Source organism: Myodes glareolus, chromosome 3 (genome assembly GCF_982192425.1).
Source record: "Myodes glareolus chromosome 3, mMyoGla1.1, whole genome shotgun sequence".
NCBI classification, from domain to species: Eukaryota; Metazoa; Chordata; class Mammalia; order Rodentia; family Cricetidae; genus Myodes; species Myodes glareolus.
The window spans coordinates 4116779-4138627 of NC_142028.1; the positions used below are offsets into that span (position 1 = coordinate 4116779).

The following is a 21849-nucleotide window of genomic DNA, read 5'->3' on the forward strand; positions in this document are numbered from 1 at the left end:
TCTGGTTGTCCAACCTATATTTCCTGTCTAGCTACTGGCCAATCAATGTTTATTTGAAATATAATTGACAGAATACAGACCATTGTCCACACCAATCATTTTAATGATAAATTCGTGGTTGTAATCTTTACTATTTTGGTTTATATATTTTTGTAATATAAAGCATGATAATTTTTTTTTGTTTTCGGATGGGTCTCACTATAATATTGGTTGACCCTGAGCTCTAGGTCCTCCTGCCTAAACCTCCTAAATGCTAGGATGACAGACAAGTGACACCAGCCTTGACTTAGGATAAATCTTAAACTGAACATGATGTATAACTGATTTATAGGTGAGCTTATTTGTATTTTTTAGAGATAACAGGATTTTGGCGTTAGTTTTTTGTCAAGCAGCAATCTCTGTCCTATCAGTTTGGCATCTATGTTTTAATTAACATACTTCATTACTTGTTTTTTGCCTATACAGTTTTTATTAATTTTGTGAGATCTTCTTTTCAGTTTTGAATTTTTACCTGTGTATTTTATCTCTTGGTGCTGAGGATTAGCTTGGTACGAGTCAGGGTTCTTCTGAAACACACAGCCTGCCCCTCTTCCCTCATGTAGACTTTTAATTTTCACATTCAAAAAACATATCTGCCCATCTGACTGGAATTTTTATAATAAATACTCTGTCAAAATTGCTTTCATTACTTTGACACCTGTTTCTGTTCATAGTCTTGAGTACTATTTCCTAAATCCCTGATGTTAGCTTGCCTCTCAAGTAGTATAAGAACTTTGTAATGTTGTTAGTATTGTACATTTTCAAAATGCTGTCCAGTCTATTGTAGGGAGGCCACTTCTTGTTTTGTTCCCAGCTGCTCAGCCCCAAAATAATCACACAGAAATTATATTAATTAAATCACTGCTTGGCCCATTAGCTCTAGCTTTTTATTGGTTAACACTTACCTATTAATTTAACCCATTTCTATTCATCTGTGTATCACCATGAGGCTGTGGCTTACCAGATAAAGTTCTGGCATCTGTCTCTGGTGGGGCTACATGGCTTCTCTTTGACTCTGCCTCCTTTCTCCCAGCATGCTGTTTAGTTTTCCCTGCCTACCTAAGTTCTGCCCTATCAGCAGGCCAAGGCAGTTTCTTTATTCACCAGTGGTATTCACAGCACACAGAGGGGACTCCCACATCACCAGTCAGGTTATCATCTCAAACTCAGCCCTCTGGTGACGTTGCCTGTCCCTATCCATCTCTCCGCTGGTGTCTCCAGGCTCTTTGTCTGGGTATTTCCAGATGTGACAGTTCATGAATGAACAGCTCTGGTCTGTGGCTTCTTAAACAGCTGTTTTCCACCTCTAAGAGAAAACAAGGCATCAGGTCCTGTTTCTGCTTGGTGGACCCACTGTCTTAGAATCATTATTGGCATGAAGAAACACCATGACCACAGCAGCTTTTATAAAGGAAAACATTTAACTGGGGCTTGCTTACAGTTTCGGAGGTTGTTGTAGGAAGCATGGTGGCGTGCAGGCAGACATGGTGCTGGAGAAGTAGCTAAGAGTTCTACATCTGGATGAGCAGAGAGCAGGAAGCAAGAGTGAGCCACTGGGCCCAGTTTGAGCTTCTGTCCTTTGACACACATCCTTCAACAAGGCCGTACCTCCTAATAGTGCCACTCCCTGGTGACTCAGCAATCAAATCTGGGAGTCTATGGAGGCCATTCTTGTTCAAACCAACTGCCATACCCACCTTTCAGTTTTGAGATGATGTCCTTTAATTTTGGGATGGTTTCCCTTCAGCTTTAGGGTAGTGGTGTTTGTCTTTGGGGAGATTTCCTACCAAACTTTCTGTCTATGAATTGAGGCAACCACTCTCAGCTTCACGGTTAGATGTAGCCTGCTTTATGAGTTAAGCAAGGATAAAGGGATGAAACATATGCTTCTTGCTGTGTTTTGTTTGTCTTTTCCTTGATTTCTTTGAGGGGATTTTTCATTTACGCTTTAAGGGCCACTATCATTTTTATAAAGTGATTTTTACAGTCATTTTCTTGTGCCTCAGCTGTGTTGGAATGTTCAGGTCTTGATATCCTATGATCGCTGGTTTCTGGTTGTGTTGTATTTTCCATTCTATTATTGTGTTCTTACACTGGCATTTAGGCATCTGGATTTGGGATGATTATTGGTCTAGGTGTTGATTGCTGCATATGTCTTTGTTGGATGAGTATTTTGTTCCTTTATTTTCTGTTTCCTCTCTAGTCTTTTGGCCAAGGGTTCTGGTGACTGGCAAGTCTTCAGGTCCAGTGGGGTGTCTCCACTGCAGTTTTGGGTCCTTGGGTCCCTAGATCCAGCCTGGGCCTCTGATAAAACTGAAGTCTTCCCCTGAAGATGTAGACCAGAATATGGAGCCCAGGGGAGGAGTGCTGTTCTTCTGACAGTGCGGATTGTATCTGGGCCTCTGGGGTCTGCTGGAGTTTGAGGAAGGGCTGGCTTGAAGAGGATGATAAGGTGAGGAGAGTACTGGGGATCAGAATCCGGGGGGGCGGCAGCAAGCAGTTCAGCTGGTAGGAGGGTCACTCGCCTACTCATCCACTGGTGAGGTCTGCACCAGAGCCAAAACAAGTACTCCTAAGGGATTTTCAAAGACTTTCGAAGATCACCTAAGCCAAGATGGAGAGATGGAACAGACACGAATGTGACTTGGAGAGAGAGCGAGCTGCTTCAGCTCGCCAGCTGAGGATGTTATCACATCCTCTGCCTCCAGGAAACCCCAGCACCTGCCTGGTTCAGGGTCCTTGTTCTCCGCTCACGGCCTTCTTAGCTGTACCATCCCAGCCACCAAAAACTGGTTATATTTTTCTTCTGGCTGGTGACCTATTGACAACAATCTGTGGTGGAATCCCTGGCAAACTTAAAACTTTGGTCAAATGTTGCTGAGTCTTGCCAGTTACAAAGCACAGATCATTTTTCAGCGAGGTCTAATAGTGCGTCCCCAGCAGTGTTTCCCATCTAACCAGGAAAGGCCAGCATATCCCAGTAGCTGTACCTTTATCTCTTCTTCCTTCTTTCTGAGTCTCTGTCACCCAGGCTAGATTCAAGCCCATAGCAATCCTCCTGCCTCAGTCTCCCGTGTACTGGATTACAAGCATGTACCGCTATGCCTAGCTATATTTGTCTTTATCTCAAAGAGTGTATTTCTGTTCTCAAGTTTCAGACTTCAAATATGCATGCCCTGGGGGTGTTGCAGGGACAGGTGACACCAGGGGTCCATGCTTCTCTACAGAGACCTGTTCATTCCTCTACCACACCACCTGGGAGCACACACTGTTCCTGGTGCGCTGAAGCTTCCCTAGCGAACTTCCTTGGTGTTTGTTTCCTGCTTTTGCTAAGCTTGCTCCTGCCGATCACCTGACTCAGCTGTGCTGTGGCTGCCTTTGTGAAGTCTGTCTCGACTGGTTCCAAATTTGTCACTGGCTCTGTCTGCCTCCCTCACTGAAGAATCTGTCGGCATTTGTCTGCTGGGACTGACAGAAGAGTGTGCTTCCTACTGTGTGACTAGAGTCGCAAACATGAGCCCCTCCCCGTTCTTCAGGCTGGAAGTCCCGAATCAAGGTGCCCTCAGAGTGGTGTGTGGTGGACTGAGACACCTGTTCCTGCATGGCAGACAGAGCTTACTCGCTGAGTCGTTCTTGTTCTTCCCAAGTTCCAGCGTGCGCCCGTGCATGCGGAGGCCTGAGGGACCTTCAGATGTTTTTCTTCAGGTGCTATCTATCTTGTTTTCTTGAGGCAAGGCCTCTTACTGACTCGTTTTGGACCAGCAGGCTAGGCTAGGCGGACTGGTAAGCAACCCCCAAGAGTCTTCCTGGCTCTACCTCTCTGGCACTAGGATTACACGAATGTGCCACCCACCTGCCCCAACATTTTACTGGCTCACTCTCTCCCCAGCCCTGATGTCTAAGTTTTCAAGGAACCACTCCTGCCATGTTAGTTACTTTTCGTGACTTTGAGACCAAAAATCTTGACCAAAACAGCTTAAGGGAAGAAACGGTTATCTCAGCTCATGCTTTCAGAGGAAGGCTTGGTGGGCAACTTAATCCGCGGTTCTGGGAGCAAGTGGTAGCTGACTGTTCTAGGGAGCATAGGGAGCAGAGGAAGAGACCAGAAACCCGGCCAGGCTGAGAGAGGCAAAGCTCACCCCTAGTGCCCCACCTCTTCAGGATTCCACAACTTCCTAGTTGTGGCTAGGAAACCAAGTGTGCAAACGTGCAAGCCTGTGGGCGATATCACATGACCCCATCCTCCAGTAAGCTTATCTCCTGCAGCCGCTCTGGAAAGCAGGGCTTGCTTCCACAGACAGGGTTCTCCTGGCCGGGTTCAGTCCAAAGCCACTTCCTGAACTAGATCTGTGAAACGGTATGGCTTTCACAGTTACCTATGCTTCTATCTCAGAAGTATCCTCTCTCTCTCTCTCTCTCTCTCTCTCTCTCTCTCTCTCTTTTAACATTTTAGCATTTTATTTTTAAAATCTATTTGTATTTTGTTTTTACTGGTGTTTTGTCTGTAGGTGTGTCTGTGTGAAGGTGTCAGGTCCCCTGGAACTGGAGTTACAGACAGGTGTGAGCTGCCATGTGGATGCTGGGAACTGAACCAGGATCCTCTGAGGAGCAACCAGTACTCTTAACGGCTGAGCCATTTCCCAGCCCCAGTATTTTCTCTTTTAAGGCAGGTATAAAAGCTCCTCCCTTGTGAGATGAGACTGTCCCATTTCTCTCCATTGTGGTGACTGTAGCTACTTACCGCATGTTGTCTTTGAAAAGTCCCTGTGCTCTGTAGATTCAGCTGATTCCCAGTTAACTGAACTGAGACAAAAAAGTTGCCATGGTGATGAGAAAACTAAAAGGAAACTTGTCTAAGGTATAAGCACATAAGTGGCCAGGATGACTCTGGTGCTGACACAGGCCCCGGTTCCTTAGAGCCGTACATCATTGCTGTGGACTATACTACAACTCTCATCTTAGACCCTAGTGCAGGGAAATCTGATAGGTGTGGTTTCCTTCTCCTTGTGTAGGATTCTAATTTGCTTCTCTGTTCTTGTGATAAAATACCTTTACCAAAAGCAACGTTGGAGGGATGATCTACTTTATCTTATAGTTTACAGTCCATCACTGAGGAAGCCAAGGCAGGAACTAGAAGCAGGAACTCGAAGCGTGCATCTTAGAGAGATGCTGCTGAGTGACTCGCTTCCCCTGACTTGCTCACCATACTTCCTTACACAGCCCAGAACCTGCTTTTCCAGGGATGGTATATGTACAGTGGACTTGGCTCCCCTACATCAATTAGCAATCAAGAAAATGCCCCACAGATATGCTCATGTATCAGTTCAGTGGAGGCAACTCCTCAAATCATTCATTTAGTCGTCAGTGAGACCATCCTCATTGTGGCCTTATGCTCTGCCACCTGTGTTCCTGATGCCAGCTTCCCTCCGTGTGTCTCTCTCCACAGAAGCCCAGCCTCCTCTGTGCGTCATCTGTATTTATCCTTCCCAGTCCTGCAACACCCTCTCCTCCATTCTTCCACCGCTCTTTCTTCTGTAAGACCTTTCTTGAGGCTTCCTGATCCTGAGGGCTACCCCGTTGTTTTCAGATACACTTTAATGTGGACTGTTAGCCCATTTCCACTTACTGTACAAATAGGAATTTTTTTGCTTTTATTTTTTTTATTATTTATTTATTTATTTATTTATATATTTATTTTTGAGATGGGGATTTCACTATGTAGCCCTGACTGGCCTGGAACTTGCTATGTAGACCAGTCTGGTTTCAAACTCATAGAGCTCCACCTGTCTCTGCCTTCTAGTGCTGGGACTGAAGGCATGCACCTCATGTTCCGTTCTAAGATGGAAATTCTTAAGGACTGAGACCCAGTCTTAAGTTCCTTAGAATCACTTACACAAGCACTTACAGAAAGCCCATCGCCATGGAACTACAATAGCATCTTCGGCTTTCCTCTTTGAGGCTTAAGGAGGTTTGCAGATGTTTCTCCTGGTGCTAGGGTCTCCTGCTTCCCTGGATGGACCCTTGTCCTCCCATCAGGAAAAGATGATCAGGGAAACCCTTGACATCCCTGTCTCCTGTCTGTGCCGATCATGTGAGTAGGGGATAAACCTTTTATGCTAATGTCTTCATAGACACTCATAAAAGGCATTTGTTCCTGAATTTAACCAAAATCTTGGGACAAAGGAACAGATCCGTACTGTTGACACACAGCACAAATGGCTTAGGCTGCCATCCTACACAGAATCTGTTAGCAGCTTTTCCCTTTCGTTGGCTTTACTTTTTTATTTACTTATCTCCTCCATCTCCTCCCCTTTCTGTTCCTCTTCCTAACACATTCTAGATAGTTTATTATACAGCCCCAGGTGCACACAAATAAACAATCTAAGCATCTCCGAATCCAGCCTTTCACCAAGGATGAGCCTGGTCTGTGCTGTCTTGAGAGCAAACCTGCAATCCCGAGGCTTCCTGAGAACTGTGATTTTGCGCTCCATGGGGAGGCTGTGGGTCCTGCTGCCTTTGCAGTGCTGGGTCTGGGCTGTGAGCATTGTGTTTTTTAGCGGTGCCAAGTGGAACAGCTCTGTCAGGGTGGTGGAGGAAGAGGAAGCCGGTGGGGCGCACACCTCTCTCGTGGGGGATAAGGTGATAAGCTCCCTTGCCAAAGGAGGTTACCCAGTTTCAGCCTTCGTGGAAGGGCTCAGGTTGTTTTGTTGATAACCACCCACATCCAGTCTCTCTCCCTCTCCTCGTCCCTCGCTAATGCCGTGCTGTTTGGAAATGTGTTGCGGATAGACTATCAATACGCTTGTCATTATTTCTGTCTTTCACTACCACATACATGTCTGTGATACCTGCCATCCCAATAGCTGGCGGTTCTATAACAGCGTCCAGTATTCATTGAGCCACACTGCTCCTGTCAGCTTCCAGAGACCGACCCCTCTGCCTACCCCGGAAGCTGTTATTTACCCTACCCAACCACGCGAGGGCTGGAAACAGTGTTTCCAGTGTGCCTTGCAAAAATGCCTATCAGATATGAATACCTATCAGACATGCCTGGTAGGGCCCATGATGCTGTTTGCTTTTAAAATGATGATGGGTGACACAGTTAAAAGAATTGTTTTATTCAGGTTGAGGTCTACCTTTTTAATAAACAAACTCTTCCCTGATATTCTACCATTAGTAAATAGCTTCAGTTGCATAAACCATGAGAACAGAACCCTTCAGCCTGCTAGGATCCTCACAGACCCTCATCCACTTTGTTAGCCCACAGTATACATTGAATCTAGGTCTCAGCTGTCCCCCGGCTCAGATACATGCTTCTTCCTATTGAAATTGGTATTAAAATACCATCCTTCAACCACACAATCCATGGCCGTGTTCTTGCCACCAGTGCATTGTTAACACCCTGGTAGAGAGCTAATCATCTCCAGCAGCTAAGGCACACAGAGAGTGAATTAATATTGACTGAATTCAAGAGAAGAGTTCTTGTCAATCGAGAAAGACAATGTAGGAGAGGCTTTCTTAGGTTGTTCCTGCAGAAGGTTCTAGAGATGACATTGAGCAGGTTGTCTGCATAGCCTTGTCCTTCCTGGGCATAGTGTCCCGGGGAAATCTGCTGAAGCAAGATCGGAGCTCTTAGGAAATGAAAGGTTAGCAGTAAGCATTTGCTACAGAGGGGGAGAAAAGATGACCCAAACCCACAACCCTAAACCCCAAACCTTGTGGGTCCAGGTAAGCCCCACAGGGCCAGCCCAATGATTAGGTGTTATTACTATCTAATGTTAACAGTTCGTGGTGGTACTATCCTTAACAGTCAAGACAAAGCCAGCCCAGACTGGGGTTCAGTGCATCAGGTGGAGGGAGGCTGTTTAACGGGGAGAATGGATGAAGTTCCGTATGTGACGAGGAGGATGGATCCAGCAGCAGCGTTCTTTATGTAAAACAGGCAAGAACTGATGTTTGTGGTTTGGGTTTGTTCCTGTGTCCCAGGCATAGGCCTCTGTCTAGACAAGGAGAGTGGTGGGTTCATCCTCTATCTAGACAAACCAGAAATGTTCACTCAGAGGCAAAGGCACAATTCTTGTGTGATTCTGTTTTTAAATCACAAACTTTTTTCCTCACAAAAATAAACAGTTAGGTCCCCAGAGCCACACAGTTTCAGTAGGGGCAGTTTGGCGGGGGCTCTTTCCCCAAGAAGCTTATCCTTTGTGTATATTTCTGTGATGTCATCTTTCTGTCATTTTGTGGTTTTGACATGCCCTCTCACTCTGGCCCTGGCTGGCCCGGTGCTCGCAGTGGGCTGGGTCCTGTTAGACCAATCAGTAGTCAGGACAGTCCCTCATAGTTCTGCCCACAGACCCACCTGATCTAGGCAATCAGTCCAGGCTTCTCCTTGTCAGGTGACTCTAGACTGCATCAATTGGAAATTAAGGCTAACCATGACAGTAGTGCAGGCTGGTGTTAAAGTCACAGTGATCCTCCTGCCTCAGTTTCTCAAGTTCTGGGATTATAGACAAGCACCACCACTTCTGGCTGTGAAACTCTCCTTTAGTTGTTCCTGGGTTCTTAATAAAAATGAATCATTAAATTGTTTACATTGAATTTCCAATTCTCTAGTTGTACATTCTGTTTGGTTGGCAAGATATTTTTGTGGATTCCTCCATTAATGGGATTTATAGTAGAAACTTGGTAAATAATTCATTTTGTTTTTGCTCTTGCTTTAAAAAAAAACGGGAACCCAGCAGAGCAGACATGGCGCACAGGATATTTCATTTTGAAATTTTAGCAGTTTGAATGTAATTCACAGAGAAGGAGTTAAAAAGAAATCTTGTAATTGTTGATCACAGTTAGCTCAAATAGCCCTCCCTAAAAGATAATTAGCCCTTGGAGTGGGTCCAAATGGCTTTTTTGTTGCTTGTATTTGCAAAACATTTTTCCGCTGCTATGTCCGTATCTTGGAAAACGCTTAAAGAGTTTGCTAACTGCATGATCAGAATCCATACAAACTGGAAATCAGTGGCTTCTCATCTGTGATTTACTCTGTTCCCATTAAGATTATAACTTAAAAAAATGAATCTTAGTTTCTTTTAGTTGGTACAACATTGCAGTTCTAGAAAACAAGCAAGGGAAGGGAACTTGCAGGGTAAAGCAAACATATGGACTTCAAATAAGAAACCCTACACAGAGTTAGCAAATAGCCTGTGGGCCAAATGGAGCTGGAAATAAGATATTTGAGCAGCTCTATCACCTCCCCTCCATTTAAGATTTCCATCATGAAAGATATCCGACACACACCAAAGGAGAGAAGGTGGTATGTGAACACCCACACAGTTGTCAGTTTGGGCACTCCTCAACCATCTGGTCCGTTTTCCTCGCTTCCCTTCTGTGCCTGGTCAGTTATATTGAAGCAAATCTGAAATTGTGACTTGGCCTTCCTTGTTGTTTGGAGTTTAAAGCCTGGCTCTTAGGGCCTAGAGAATGATAATTCTGGGTGTGTTTGTTTGTTTGTTTGTTTAATAAGGCATTTGTGTGGGTGCATGCATGCGTATGCTTGTGCATGTGTGTATATGTGTGCACGTGTGTGTGTGTGTGTGTGTGTGTGTGCCTGTGGGTATAGGAATAAATGTGTTTGGAGGCCACAGGTCACCTTCTACCTCAGAAACATTGTCCACCTCCATTGAGATGGGTCTCTCACTGGCCTAGAACTCACTAGGTAGGTTTTGCTAGCTGCCCACAGAACTCTGGGGATTGTCCTGTTTCCATCTGGCCAGCATTGGTGTTACAGGAACTTGTCACCATGCCTGGCTTTTTAAAGTGAGTTCTGGGGATCCAGTTTGGGTCGTCGTGCTTGTGTGCCAAGGACTCCCTGCTGAGCTCTTTCAAGGGACACACAGACACAACCCTAAACCCCCTTTATAAACCGTCCACAGGGATGCTTAGAGAGGCCTGTCAGGTGTTGACTAGAACAAAAATCAAATTCTCTGCTCAGCCATCCACTTACTCAGGCAAACATTTTAATGGAGACTGGATGGTCAGATCCTCTCAGCATGTGACTGTTTGTAGCTAGAAGCCCTGTGTCTGTTGCTAACCTAGTGCAAAGGTTTGGCTGGATCCCTTCTGTGCTGAGAGCCCTGAAGTTTTCAAGGACCCTGGATGCTGCTTAATGACTGTGCAGGCTCCGTGAATTTGGGTGAACTTACTTTCCTCTAACCCCAGAGAAGACGTTCCAGAAGGATGCTATCTTCTACACCTTAGAGCCTTGTCCTAGGCAGGAGGTGGGGATAAGAACGCACCCATTGTCTTCCTGCCCCCACGTCCCCTACCCTACCAACTGTGAATAAGAGATTTAATCACCCTAACACAAATTCTTTACTTTCTGAAACAGTTTAATCTGGATCACTCTGCTATCAAGATGTATTGTAAGATTCTGGACAATAACTAGATGAGACGTTCCAAGAGGCAGGGTTTCCCACAAAGCAAGAGTGTGTTTGCTGTTTGCCTTCATCAGGGTTTCCTTCGTTGCATTTACCCCACGTTTTGTGTATTTACTTGTGTGAAAAATTTAAATATCTTTCATGGGAACTTTGTCTTGTTTGCTTTCTGTTGAAGTCAGCACCCAACATGGTGGCTAGAAACTGTGAGGTAAATTCCCAGGTGATTAATTTAGCAGACAGTTTGGTGTGCTTCTCTGTCTTCCTCTAGCACAACAACAGACCAGAATGCTCTCTCCTAGAACTGTGGTAAGCAAGTATTTGCAAGATGTGGGACGTTCTATTTCACAACTGTTTTCTTCATAGGTTCCTTACCTATTCCTACCTCCTGGCCTTCAATGTGTGGCTTCTGCTGGCACCCATCACCCTGTGCTACGACTGGCAAGTGGGCAGTATCCCTCTGGTGGAGACCATATGGGATGTGAGGAACCTTGCTACCATCCTGCTGGCAGTGGTGATGGCCTTACTGAGCCTGCACTGCATGGCAGCCTTCAAGGTAATCTCTAAGAGCAAATGGATTCTCATGTTGAAAACAGATCATCCCAGTCACTGCCACTCCTTTCTGCAGTGGGGGTCTGGGTCAAAATCCCATGCTACTTTCTCACAGAGCTCTGCAAATTAAGTTCTCCTAATAGGTAATACATATTTAAAAGTCTTTAGCAGGGTTAATAGACCATGCCTATCTTGATTTTATCATATCTTTATTTAAAGGATTTATTTTTATTTATGTGTACATGTATGTGTCTCTATGTGTGTACAGCACGTGTGTATAGATGCTTGTGGTGGCCAGAAGGTGTCAGATCCCTGGAGCTGGAGTGCAGGCAGTTGTGAGCTAGCTGACAGGGTGCTGGAGACCAAACTCCACTCTTCTTACAGAATAACAGTTTTTCTTAGCCACTGAGCCATATTTCCAGCTCTGTATAATTTCTTTGATTACATCTAGATACTTTGTAAATATAAAAATTTCCTCCTGGTATGGTTGGCTAATATTTGAAGGAATTTATTTGATATAATGTCATAATAAATGAAATCTTAATAAATATTATACTTACAAATGTTTAAGGTATGATTGAGATCCCATATCCACTTAATTATATTAAATTTGATGGTTTCTTCTGCAGTCAGAAAAAAATACAAAACTGAACAAAATTATTGAGTTCAATCATTTAAAAGATGATCAAAGGTAGAAGGAACTAGAAAATACTGATGGATGGGAAATTGTCACTACACTGATGGAATACTTCTCACCCTCCCAGACTTGGTGGTAAAAACTCCCACGTCTCCTGGCTGGAAGTGGCTGACTGTGAAGAGCAGCAGCAGCTGGAATTTTTGTTTGTTCAGTGTTTTGAGACCAAGAATCGCTCAGCTCAGGCTGACCTTGAATTCCATTTGCGTCTTCAGGTGACCTTGAGCTCTTGATCCCCACACACACACACACACACACACACCTCCGCATTCCTAAATCATGGGATTACAGGCAAGTGTTGTCCTGCCTGGCCGGCAGTTAGGATTTAAGGAGGAGATTGAGGAAGCCGCAGATTGCTGCTCCAAAAGCCTCTCCAAGTCTTCCAGTGACAGCTAGGCCATTATATGCCGATGGAAACTGTGGAACATGAGGCTTGTTTGGGGCAAGTCTGAATGAATTCTTTCCACGCACGCAGGTTCAGCAGCAGAGGGCAGACGTTCACTAGTGGGAGTTATCTCTCTATAATTTTAGTTCAAATCATTGGCTGTCACAAAACCAGCCAGGCACAGCAGAGATACCCAGAGATCCACACAGAAACCAAAACCAAAACAAAGAAACAATTTTAAAATTCTGACCAAAACTCTCAGTATTCTCAAAAAATAAAGGACTGGGAGATGACTCAGCTGTCACAGTGCCTTCGGTGAAGAAGTCCGGGGCTTGGATTCCAGGGTGGATGTGGCATGCGCCTGTTGTATTGGCACCAGGGAAGTGGAGACAGGAGGATCCCTGGGTTTGCTGGCCAGACATTCCAGCCAGTCAGCCAGTGACATATGCTCCTCTCTCTTCAGCATATTGTGGATTCACGGAACAGCTTCATTGTTAACTTCCTGTAAAGACTGTCCCTCCCACCCCCTGCACTGGCTGCCCTGTCTGTGTTCCCAGCAGGGGTTCTGTAGAGCTGATTCTGTGTTGTGTCTCTCTCATTCTTCTCTCCTCCCTCCTCCCCTCCTCCTTACTTCTGCTCTCCCTCCTCCTCTTTTCTTCTCTCCCCATCTTCCCTTACCTCTTCTCCCTTCTCCTCTGTACTTGTAGACATTCAAGCTTCTGTGAGTGGAGAGCAGTCTAGAATTTTTTCATCATTGGCTCAAGTTCTTTCTAACAACAAAATTTAAAGTAAAATCATTTTCTTAATAATAAAATTTAAAGTTATTATTTTGCTCTAACACGGTGAGTTAGTCTTGCTGAGGGTATGTCTGTACAGCAGACAGGAAGACTAGGCCATCCATGAAGGAATTTACCCCAGGAGACTTGTGGGATAAACATGCCCTGGGCTTGTCTTTCTGGCTTGTACAAACTTTACAATCTTAGAAAGCACCCCGTGTTTAGGGGGCTTCTTCCCACTGGGTCTCCTCTTAATAACTTCCTTCCTATGACCTCTGAAATAGCTCCGTGAGTGGCGGGGAATGCTGCCCAGTGGTTTTCAGGAGGAATGTGTTTAATCTGGGCTCTTTCTGTCACAGCACGCCTTGAGGTTTTAAGGACTGCTAATGACTTCTGTAGCCTTGCAGAATCCCTATAGAAGGAAAAGTGGGTAAAAGAGGACCAGGAAAGGCGGTCACCTGACCTGGCTGATGGCCCACAGTGACAAAGATCGGTGGTGAAGTAGAGGTCCCAACCGTCTGCCCCTCCTCTGAGCATGGGCCTCGGAGGGTTTTATTTTTCTTTTCTGGAAGAGGTCAGAGGTTTGTACCTGTCCGTGTTTCCACCCCAGTCTGCAGATGGTTTCCTCTAGATCAGGACAAATCACAGACTGCAGCTCTGAGACCTGGGAAGCAAGCCTCGCCCTCGGGCTCCTAGGGAGGGGACGGCATAGCTGCAGCAGTGCCGCAGTGGGGGCTTGAGGGGACCTCCTGTGGGAAGGAAGCCCTGCACCCCTCCCCTGAAGAGGCGACTGCCTTCATTCCTGGGACTTCCTTTAGTGTTAGTTCTCAGTCTTGCTTTGCTTCTCGTTAGCTCACATCACAATCCTCATCTCTCTGCTCCTCAAAGAGTAGGCACCAGGGGCGCGGAGAGTCCCCCCTCACGCCTCTAAGTAGGGTCCCATATTCTTGAGGAGGCGGGACTGGAGTAAGATCTGCTGCTGGAAAGGGTTATCTGCGTCTGGACATTCATCAGAGCAGTCAAGTGGACACGCCCCCACAGACAGACAGACAGACCAAAGAAGGCACACCTTGCTGTTGCTTTTTCCTGTTTTAAGGAACAAGACATTTCAAGCTTTGCTGCTCATGTGATCTGCCACAGCTCTATCCTTGAAACAGAAATTAGCCAACCCTGCGGCACAAAATTATTCTATTGTAGAGCCATACAGTCGAACTAGACATGACTCCAGATTGCTAGGAATTATTTTGCGTTCTGCACATTCAGATAATAGGCTATCATATTATTGTGACATGTGGATCACCGGGTTCTAAAATGCCCCTTACGAAACCTGATGAGATAAACATTGTGTTTCAATACAGTGGATATTAAAATAGCAGCGAGCCTGGAGGATGCAGACGGCATTTAATAGCGAGTGGTCTGCGCCTGCGCTGCTTTTCCCGTCCCTTCTGTTGGCGTGTCTCCATTCCGTTCCCGCACACCACACTTTCCCGCTCACATTTCCTCAGCTCACAGACGTTCTTTTCACGGGATGATAGGGACTCCATCTTTCCTAGTTCGCGACAGGCCTTCTGGGTGGTGCGCTTGGGCCCCTTGGCAGTCGAGGCTCCAGACTGTGCGGCCAAGGTCCTGTGTATGAGGTCAGTTCCAAAGCAGGCTCAGCCAGGGCAGCCTTCCAGCCCATCTCACTAGCTCCTCCTTCTGCCACCTTGTTAACCATGGCCACACTGTTCCTGGGCCTCAGTCTTCTACCCCAGTAGTTATCTTTTCTGTTTGCTCTTGACCAGTACTCCTGAACTGGACCTTCACCTGTAACCTTTCTCCAAGGCGAGTTTGATAGTAAGCTCACCCTTTCCCCTCAGACAGTGAGGAGAGACCAGAGCCGCGGTGGACCGTCCTCAGAGACCCTCGGCTGCTCTCCCTCCCGCATTTCATGTCATTACGCTGCCCTCTGTGATAAGGATGTAGCTTCTCTTCTGTGATTCTGATTTCATATGGCAATCATGCTTTAAACTCATGGCCACATACCTCACGTGAAGCCTGGTCCTCTGTGCTGGAGGTGTAGGAGGAGCGCTACCCCAAGTCCTCGGAGGAGGAGAGGCCAGGGTGGAATGTGAGTTCTGCTGCTCACCTGTGTCTGTCCCCTCCCCTCCTGCTCCATGCTGTGAGGTCAAACCAGGGCACCCTGTGCCTTCTGACACAGCCCAGCAGCCCTCACAGGGGACACCGAATATATCCAACTGTTTGCAGAGTCTGGTCATTGTCATGGTCACTATCATCCTGAAAATGTCAGCACAACTCCAGGAGTACAGAAGGGACCCCGTACATAAACAGCAGAGTCAATACAAAGACAGCCACTGACTGCTTCTTTTGTCTCTGTTGCTCAAGACCAAGGCTTGTCCAAACAGTCAGAATGTATATGAAGTTATTTTTATTTATGTGCGTCAACCCTCTACCTCACCCTTATCCAGCCGCCCTTCATCCCCAGTGACAGGGAACATCTGCCTGCTCACCTGGGCACATCAGGGGGCAGGGATGGGGCAGGGAGATTAGCCAAGGCCCTCCACCCAGCCACCCCGCTTCCTCCAGCTGGACTCTGCCTTCTAAAGCGTCAGCCTCCCAGAATAGCTGGGTTCAAACGCCTGAACCTGTGGGTGATGTTCCTAATTCAAATCGTAGAACAGATACAACCACAGAAGTAGGAAGAGTTTGTGTGTTTAGGTGTCACAGAAGGGCAGGAGCGAAATCACTAGTTTACTGTCTAAGAGGGGGCACGGTAAAGAAACTGCCAACATGACCTTTCATGGCACAGTTAAGGGAAAGGGTTCTATTGTGCATAAGAGAGAAAATATCAAGAGGCATCTGGAAGAGTCCAGAGCAAAGAGAAAAGAAAGCAGACTGGGCATGGCTAGGACTGTATTCGAGAGAAAAGGGGAGACTAGCAGAAGAGAGCATAGTGGAGAAAGAGAGAGAGAGAGAGAGAGAGAGAGAGAGAGAGAGAGAGAGAGAGCGAGAGAGAGAGAGAGAAAGAGAGAAGTGGGGAGAACAGTGTAACATAAAGGGGCTGGCTTGTTGGGGTTTTCTGTCCTGCCTAGTACCCCACAACCGGCAAGCCCCAAAGATACAACACAGAGATTTCTCTAAGTTATAAAGCTGATTGACCCATTAGGTCAGGCTGTTTATTAGCTCTTGTAACTTATACTAACCCATTTTTCTGATCTATTTTAGCCACCTGGCTCAGTACCTTTTCCAGCTGGCAGATCACATCCTGCTGCTTCGGTGGTCTGGGCAGGAGTGGGAGGAATCAACTTCCTCCTCCTCAGAATTCTCCTGTTCTCATTGCATCATCTCTACTTCCTGTCTGGTTTTCTCCGCCTATACTTCCTGCCTGGCCAATTAACGTTTATTTAAAACATGATTGGCAGAATACAGACAATTCTCCCGCACCAGAACAGTGTATATAGTCAGGGTATAAGGAGAGGAGGATCTAAGGTGAGACGGACCAGGATGAGATCACAGGCTTTGTAAGTAGGAGCTGAGGAAGCCGGAGGCCAGCATGGACTTTGATCTGTAGCCACAGGTATGTATCAATGGAACCATATGTCCCTTCTGCCAGAAGCAAGAGAAATGACTCTTTCTAGCAGATGGGAACTGGCTTCCCAAGTTCCTGAGGAATGCTGGTTTTATCTTACCATCAGAAACCCTCTTATAGCCCTAACATTAACCAGCTAACCCTGGCGGTTATAGCTGAACGCTAATGAAGAGTTGGAAGAGAGCAGCTATCATCAGGGAACAGCTAACACTGGAGTCACACCTTCATGGCCTTTAAACTTGAGAGCTGTAATGAATGCCTTTAGGTATTTGAAATTTTACCAAAAACTGATTTTCTAAAAACAAAACAAAACAAAACAAAAAAACAGTACTCTTAAGGGTGCTGAGACTGAGTCCAGGGTCCCCAGTCTTCATTTTCCTTTTGCAGCTGCTTCTCAGTCCTCCTGCTGTTGTTGCTGCTGACTCCTCTGTGGTATAGCAGGAAAACACACTAGAAATGCGTCTTTTTTATTCAGTGGCCATCTGAAAATCAGAGCCCCATAGCCAAGCTTTTCCCACTGCTTTCTGTTTGCGGATGATGGTTTATGCTCTTGTAAAGTTCCTCTGCCTCCTTCCTCTGGAGTCGAAACCTACAAATCATGTTTCCAGGTGCGCTGTGTGATGTGGTCTGCCTGTTCCTGGCACTCTCTGCTCTGCTTTTGATCTGGGCCCATAGGAGTTATTCCACATCATTAAATAATTTTCTTTATTCTTTGCCTTCACAGGGCAATCACACTGGCACAAGTCACACTGTTTAATAAGCAAACGACCTACCTACTGCTCTGATGTTTATACCTCAGTTGGAAGGCTCGCTGAGTGTCTTAACAGAAGAATTAGTGTAGTGGATTACTAACAGGAGTTTTTATCCATCACCAGCAGCTTCGTTTGTTTTTCTCAGTTTGTACGCTGTGTGATTCTCAGTGAGCTCTAAGTATCCACAGTACATGCCCTGATTTAGTATTTTGGAAGGTAATCTTCACTTGTGTGTGCATATGTGTATGTACATGTGCAGGTATGTGCACACACAGAGGACAGGCTGATAGTGAGCACTTGGATGTGCATGTGCAGGTGTGTGCACACACGGAGGACAGGTTGATAGTGAGCACTTGGATGTGCGTGTGCAGGTATGCGCACACACAGAGGACAGGTTGATAGTGAGCACTTGGATGTGCGTGTGCAGGTATGTGCACACACGGAGGACAGGCTGATAGTGAGCACTTGGATGTGTGTGTGCAGGTGTGTGCACACACAAAGGACAGGTTGATAGTGAGCACTTGGATGTGCGTGTGCAGGTATGCGCACACACGGAGGACAGGCTGATAGTGAGCACTTGGATGTGCGTGTGCAGGTATGTGCACACACGGAGGACAGGCTGATAGTGAGCACTTGGATGTGCGTGTGCAGGTATGCGCACACACGGAGGACAGGCTGATAGTGAGCACTTGGATGTGCGTGTGCAGGTATGCGCACACACGGAGGACAGGTTGATAGGGAGCACTTGGATGTGCATGTGCAAGTGTGTGCACACACGGAGGACAGGTTGACAGTGAGCACTTGGATGTGCATGTGCAGGTGTGTGCACACGCAGAAGACAGGTTGACAGTGAGCACTTGGATGTGCATGTGCAGGTGTGTGCACACGCAGAAGACAGGTTGACAGTGAGCACTTGGATGTGCATGTGCAGGTGTGTGCACACACGGAGGACAGGTTGATACTGAGTGTCTTCCTCAATCACTCCCTACCTTATTTCTTTGAAGCAAATCTCTCACTGAGCCTGGTACTCACCTGTTAGGTTATCTGACTAGCCAGCGAGCCCCAAGCCCCTCTGTCTCTACCCTCAACAAACACTACCATGCCCAGCTTTAGATATGGGTGCTGGGGATCAAACTCACATCCCTGTGCATACACAGAAAGCACTCTGATGTCTGTACAATCTATGCAGCCCTATAATCTTCTTTTTAACACTTGTTATTTCTCTTACTTTAATGAATGGCCATTCTAGGGAACTAACCTGTTACCACAAAGCCGTAAGATACTTCCTATAATTTTAAACTTAAAACCTTAAAGATATTTTTACACCTCCTAAAAACCATCCAGCCCTTTCTGTTTCTATCAGAGCATAGCATTGTCTTTAAAGGAGCATATTCTTTTTCGTCTTGTTCTCGGCCACGAAGTATGAAATCATGTGTTTTGGAGTTAAAAGTAGCAGAAACAAGGAGCTGAGAACAAAAGGCCTGTTGTGCTGCTTATTGAATTGGAAAATCCAAGGCAGGATGGGTTACCAGGTACTTTAGAAGGTGGGGTCCTAGTACCCAGGGGGTGAATGAGTTCACACGGGAACAGCTACCCCTCATTAAAGGGGAAATACCCATTTTATGTGTACGTTGCTTAAAGAGCAGAGGGCATTGGAAGGCAAGTTTGTAATAGGAATCGCAGTTTCTGTCCCTGTTCTTACCATGGTCCGTTCTGTAGGACTTCTTTTTACTCATAGTGTGTTAAGGATGAATGGAGTCGTGTTTAGAGCATCTCACCACGGTAAGCAAGTAGTAGAACTTGCTGACTGTATGTGTGTCTCGTCTCAAGTCCACCATGCCCGATTAACTGCTGAACAAAGTCATCGGTCTTTTTCCCCAACAGCCTTTTCCATCCCAGTGCACTCTACTGTTGGCCTGAGCCAAAATTATCCAGGTTTCCTCTCTGGGCCTCTTTCTCTTCCTCCCCTTCCCCCGACTCCAGCATCTGCATAGTTCACGTTGGTCACAATGTGAGCACTTTCCCATGCTCCCCATGCCATTACCTGGCCCGACGCTTAAGCCCTAGGCTGTTGCCCCACCTGGCTGTCCTCCTCACTTCTGTCTTGCAGTCCAACCCTTCACCCCCTTTCCTCCTCACCCCAGTGTGTGTGTGTGTGTGTGTGTGTGTGTGTGTGTGTGTGTGTGTGTGTGTGTGACAGTGTTGCTGTGATTGTGGAGTCAGGATGTGTCCAGGCTACTACAAAGCCATCTGTTAGGCTAGTCCAGGAAGGCAGTGTCAACAGCTCCACTCTTTATGAGTGGCTGGAAGGTGAGCAAAGTGACACCACACTTCACTGCTGTCGGAGCAGAGATCTGGCAGAGTCCCCGGTGCCCTGCTGTGTGGTCACTACAGAGGGCGCCTTTCCTGGAAAACTCTGTTCTTAGTTCTTTGAGACATGGTTTCTTGTAGTCTATCCTGGAGCTCATAGGGTTTTTTGGTTTGTTTTTCTGATTTTTAGGCCCCCATATGTTAGGTTTACAAATGAGTTACCAGCCCTGGGTCATGGAAGACTCTGATAGGAGGGCTGGAAGGCAGAGGAGGGATTCCCTGGAGCTTCATGGGGCCAGCATGTTCCAATAAGTGATTGCATTTGGGCAGAATCTTGTCCAAGGCATACTTTCGTTCCTGGAACCCATCTGACTCTGATTGCCAGAGGCCTCTAGTGTTTACAGGAGGAGCTGGCGAGTTCAAGTGGCCAAACTGGCTATGGGCTTGTAACCAGGAGTCTGACATTTGGTATTGAACAGTGATTAATTGGGAAGAAAGAGCATTTACTAATGTTGCCCTCCTTGGCGCTGCCCTGAAAATTCCATCTGTTTCAGGCACACAGCTTGTTTGGATTTAAGTAACTGGCAAGTAAACCTGAGTTCTCATAGGTTTAGGCTCCCATCACATCAACATCTTCCCTTGAGAACAATCTGACACCAACACTTGCTAAAGAAACACGCTACATTGGTTTTTCTGTCTAGAATTCTTTTCTCTTAGAACCTCACAAGCATTCCCCCAAGGAAAACATGACCCCACTGCACGACTTTGGCTGACTTCAGGCCCCATCTTTTATCAAGTGTCTTCTCCCTAAACATTCGCGCATTTGACAGAAATGGGCCCTTGGATGGGCGTGTCTTCCTTGCTTTGACACAGAGAAAGGGGCATGTTGGTATGTTCATGTCTGGACTTGGAAAATTACAGGTGTTTGAAGCCTGTACATCACAAAGCCTTGTGCTCCACCCTTTGCCCCATCATTAGTCCGGGAAATCTAAGCCGCCATAAGTTGAACCCACAGTGAAAAGTGAGGCGGGACTGCCAGGTCAGTAACTTGTGAAAGGAGGCCTTTAGCTGCCTCTGTGAGAACGGAGTATCCAGCAGGTGTTCACCATCACATACCTTGGAAGCAGGAAAATGGGACATGTTCCCTGATTTGCAACCCTTTTTGGTAGAGACAGTATTTTGATTCTGGATGAGGACCCTAGCTGGGAACAGAAACTAAATCTACCTGCTAACGCCCGAATCTCAGCGCACTTTTCCTGTAGTGCTCAGGAAAGAGGATCCCTGTGCTACCCATGCACAGAGTGACCTGAAGTCAGCCAGACCCGCCTCTGCAGTTTGTCTGATAAAGCAGGGTGAGCCGTTGCTAAGAGATGCCCCCATAAGCCAGGTGGGTCTTCACTAGGAGAGCACAACTGTGTACCTCTTATGTCTCCTTCTCCTCATTGATCCCAGAGTATAGAACAAGTGTTCGTCCTCTGAGGCGGTTCCATGTGGGTAGATGAACCACAGCTCTCAGAAAGGGTGACAAGAAAAGAGTCTTGTCTTTTTCTTGGCAGAAAGATGTCAGTGGTGTCCTTCATTATGGGGGAGGGGTACCTGCTTAGGAGATGCCAGTGGCATCCTGCATTGGGGGAGGGGTACCTGTTTAGGAGATGTGGATGGCATCCTGCATTGGGGGAGGGGTACCTACCTAGGAGATGTCAGTGACATCCTGTGTTGGGGGGAGGGGTACCTGCTTAGGAAGATGTCAGTGGCATCCTGCATTGGGGGAGGGGTACCTACCTAGGAGATGTCAGTGGCATCCTGCCTTGGGGATGGGTACCTGTTTAGGATATGTCAGTGGCATCCTGCATTGGGGGAGGGGTACCTACCTAGGAGATGTCAGTGGTATCCTGCATTGGGGGAGGGGTACCTGCTTAGGATATGTCAGTGGCATCCTGCATTGGGGGAGGGGTACCTACCTAGGAAATGTCAGTGGTATCCTGCATTGAGGGAGGGCTACCTGCTTAGGAAGATGTCAGTGGCATCCTGCATTGGGGGAGGGGTACCTGCTTAGGAGATGTCAGTGGCATCCTGCATTGGGGGAGGGGTACCTGCTTAGGAAGATGTCAGTGGCATCCTGCCTTGGGGAGGGGTACCTGTTTAGGAGATATGGATGGCATCCTGCATTGAGGGGAGGGGTACCTACCTAGGAGATATCAGTGGCATCCTTCATTATGGGGGAGGGGTACCTACCTAGGAGATATCAGTGCCATCCTGCATTGAGGAGAGGGGTACCTACCTAGGAGATGTCAGTGGCATCCTGCATTGGGGGAGGGGTACCTA

The 21849-nt window shown here is 46.7% G+C and overlaps 1 protein-coding gene across 1 annotated transcript in view; it reads left to right on the top strand.

The window, feature by feature from the left end:
• The window catches only part of Tmtc1 (transmembrane O-mannosyltransferase targeting cadherins 1), a 204997-nt gene that overhangs the window by 101433 nt on the left and 81715 nt on the right, over positions 1-21849 (top strand). Inside the window, exon 8 of the mRNA XM_087903940.1 lies at positions 10833-11022. Within this exon, the coding sequence (XP_087760066.1) occupies positions 10833-11022 (190 nt within the window). The remainder of the gene's footprint in view (positions 1-10832; positions 11023-21849) is intronic.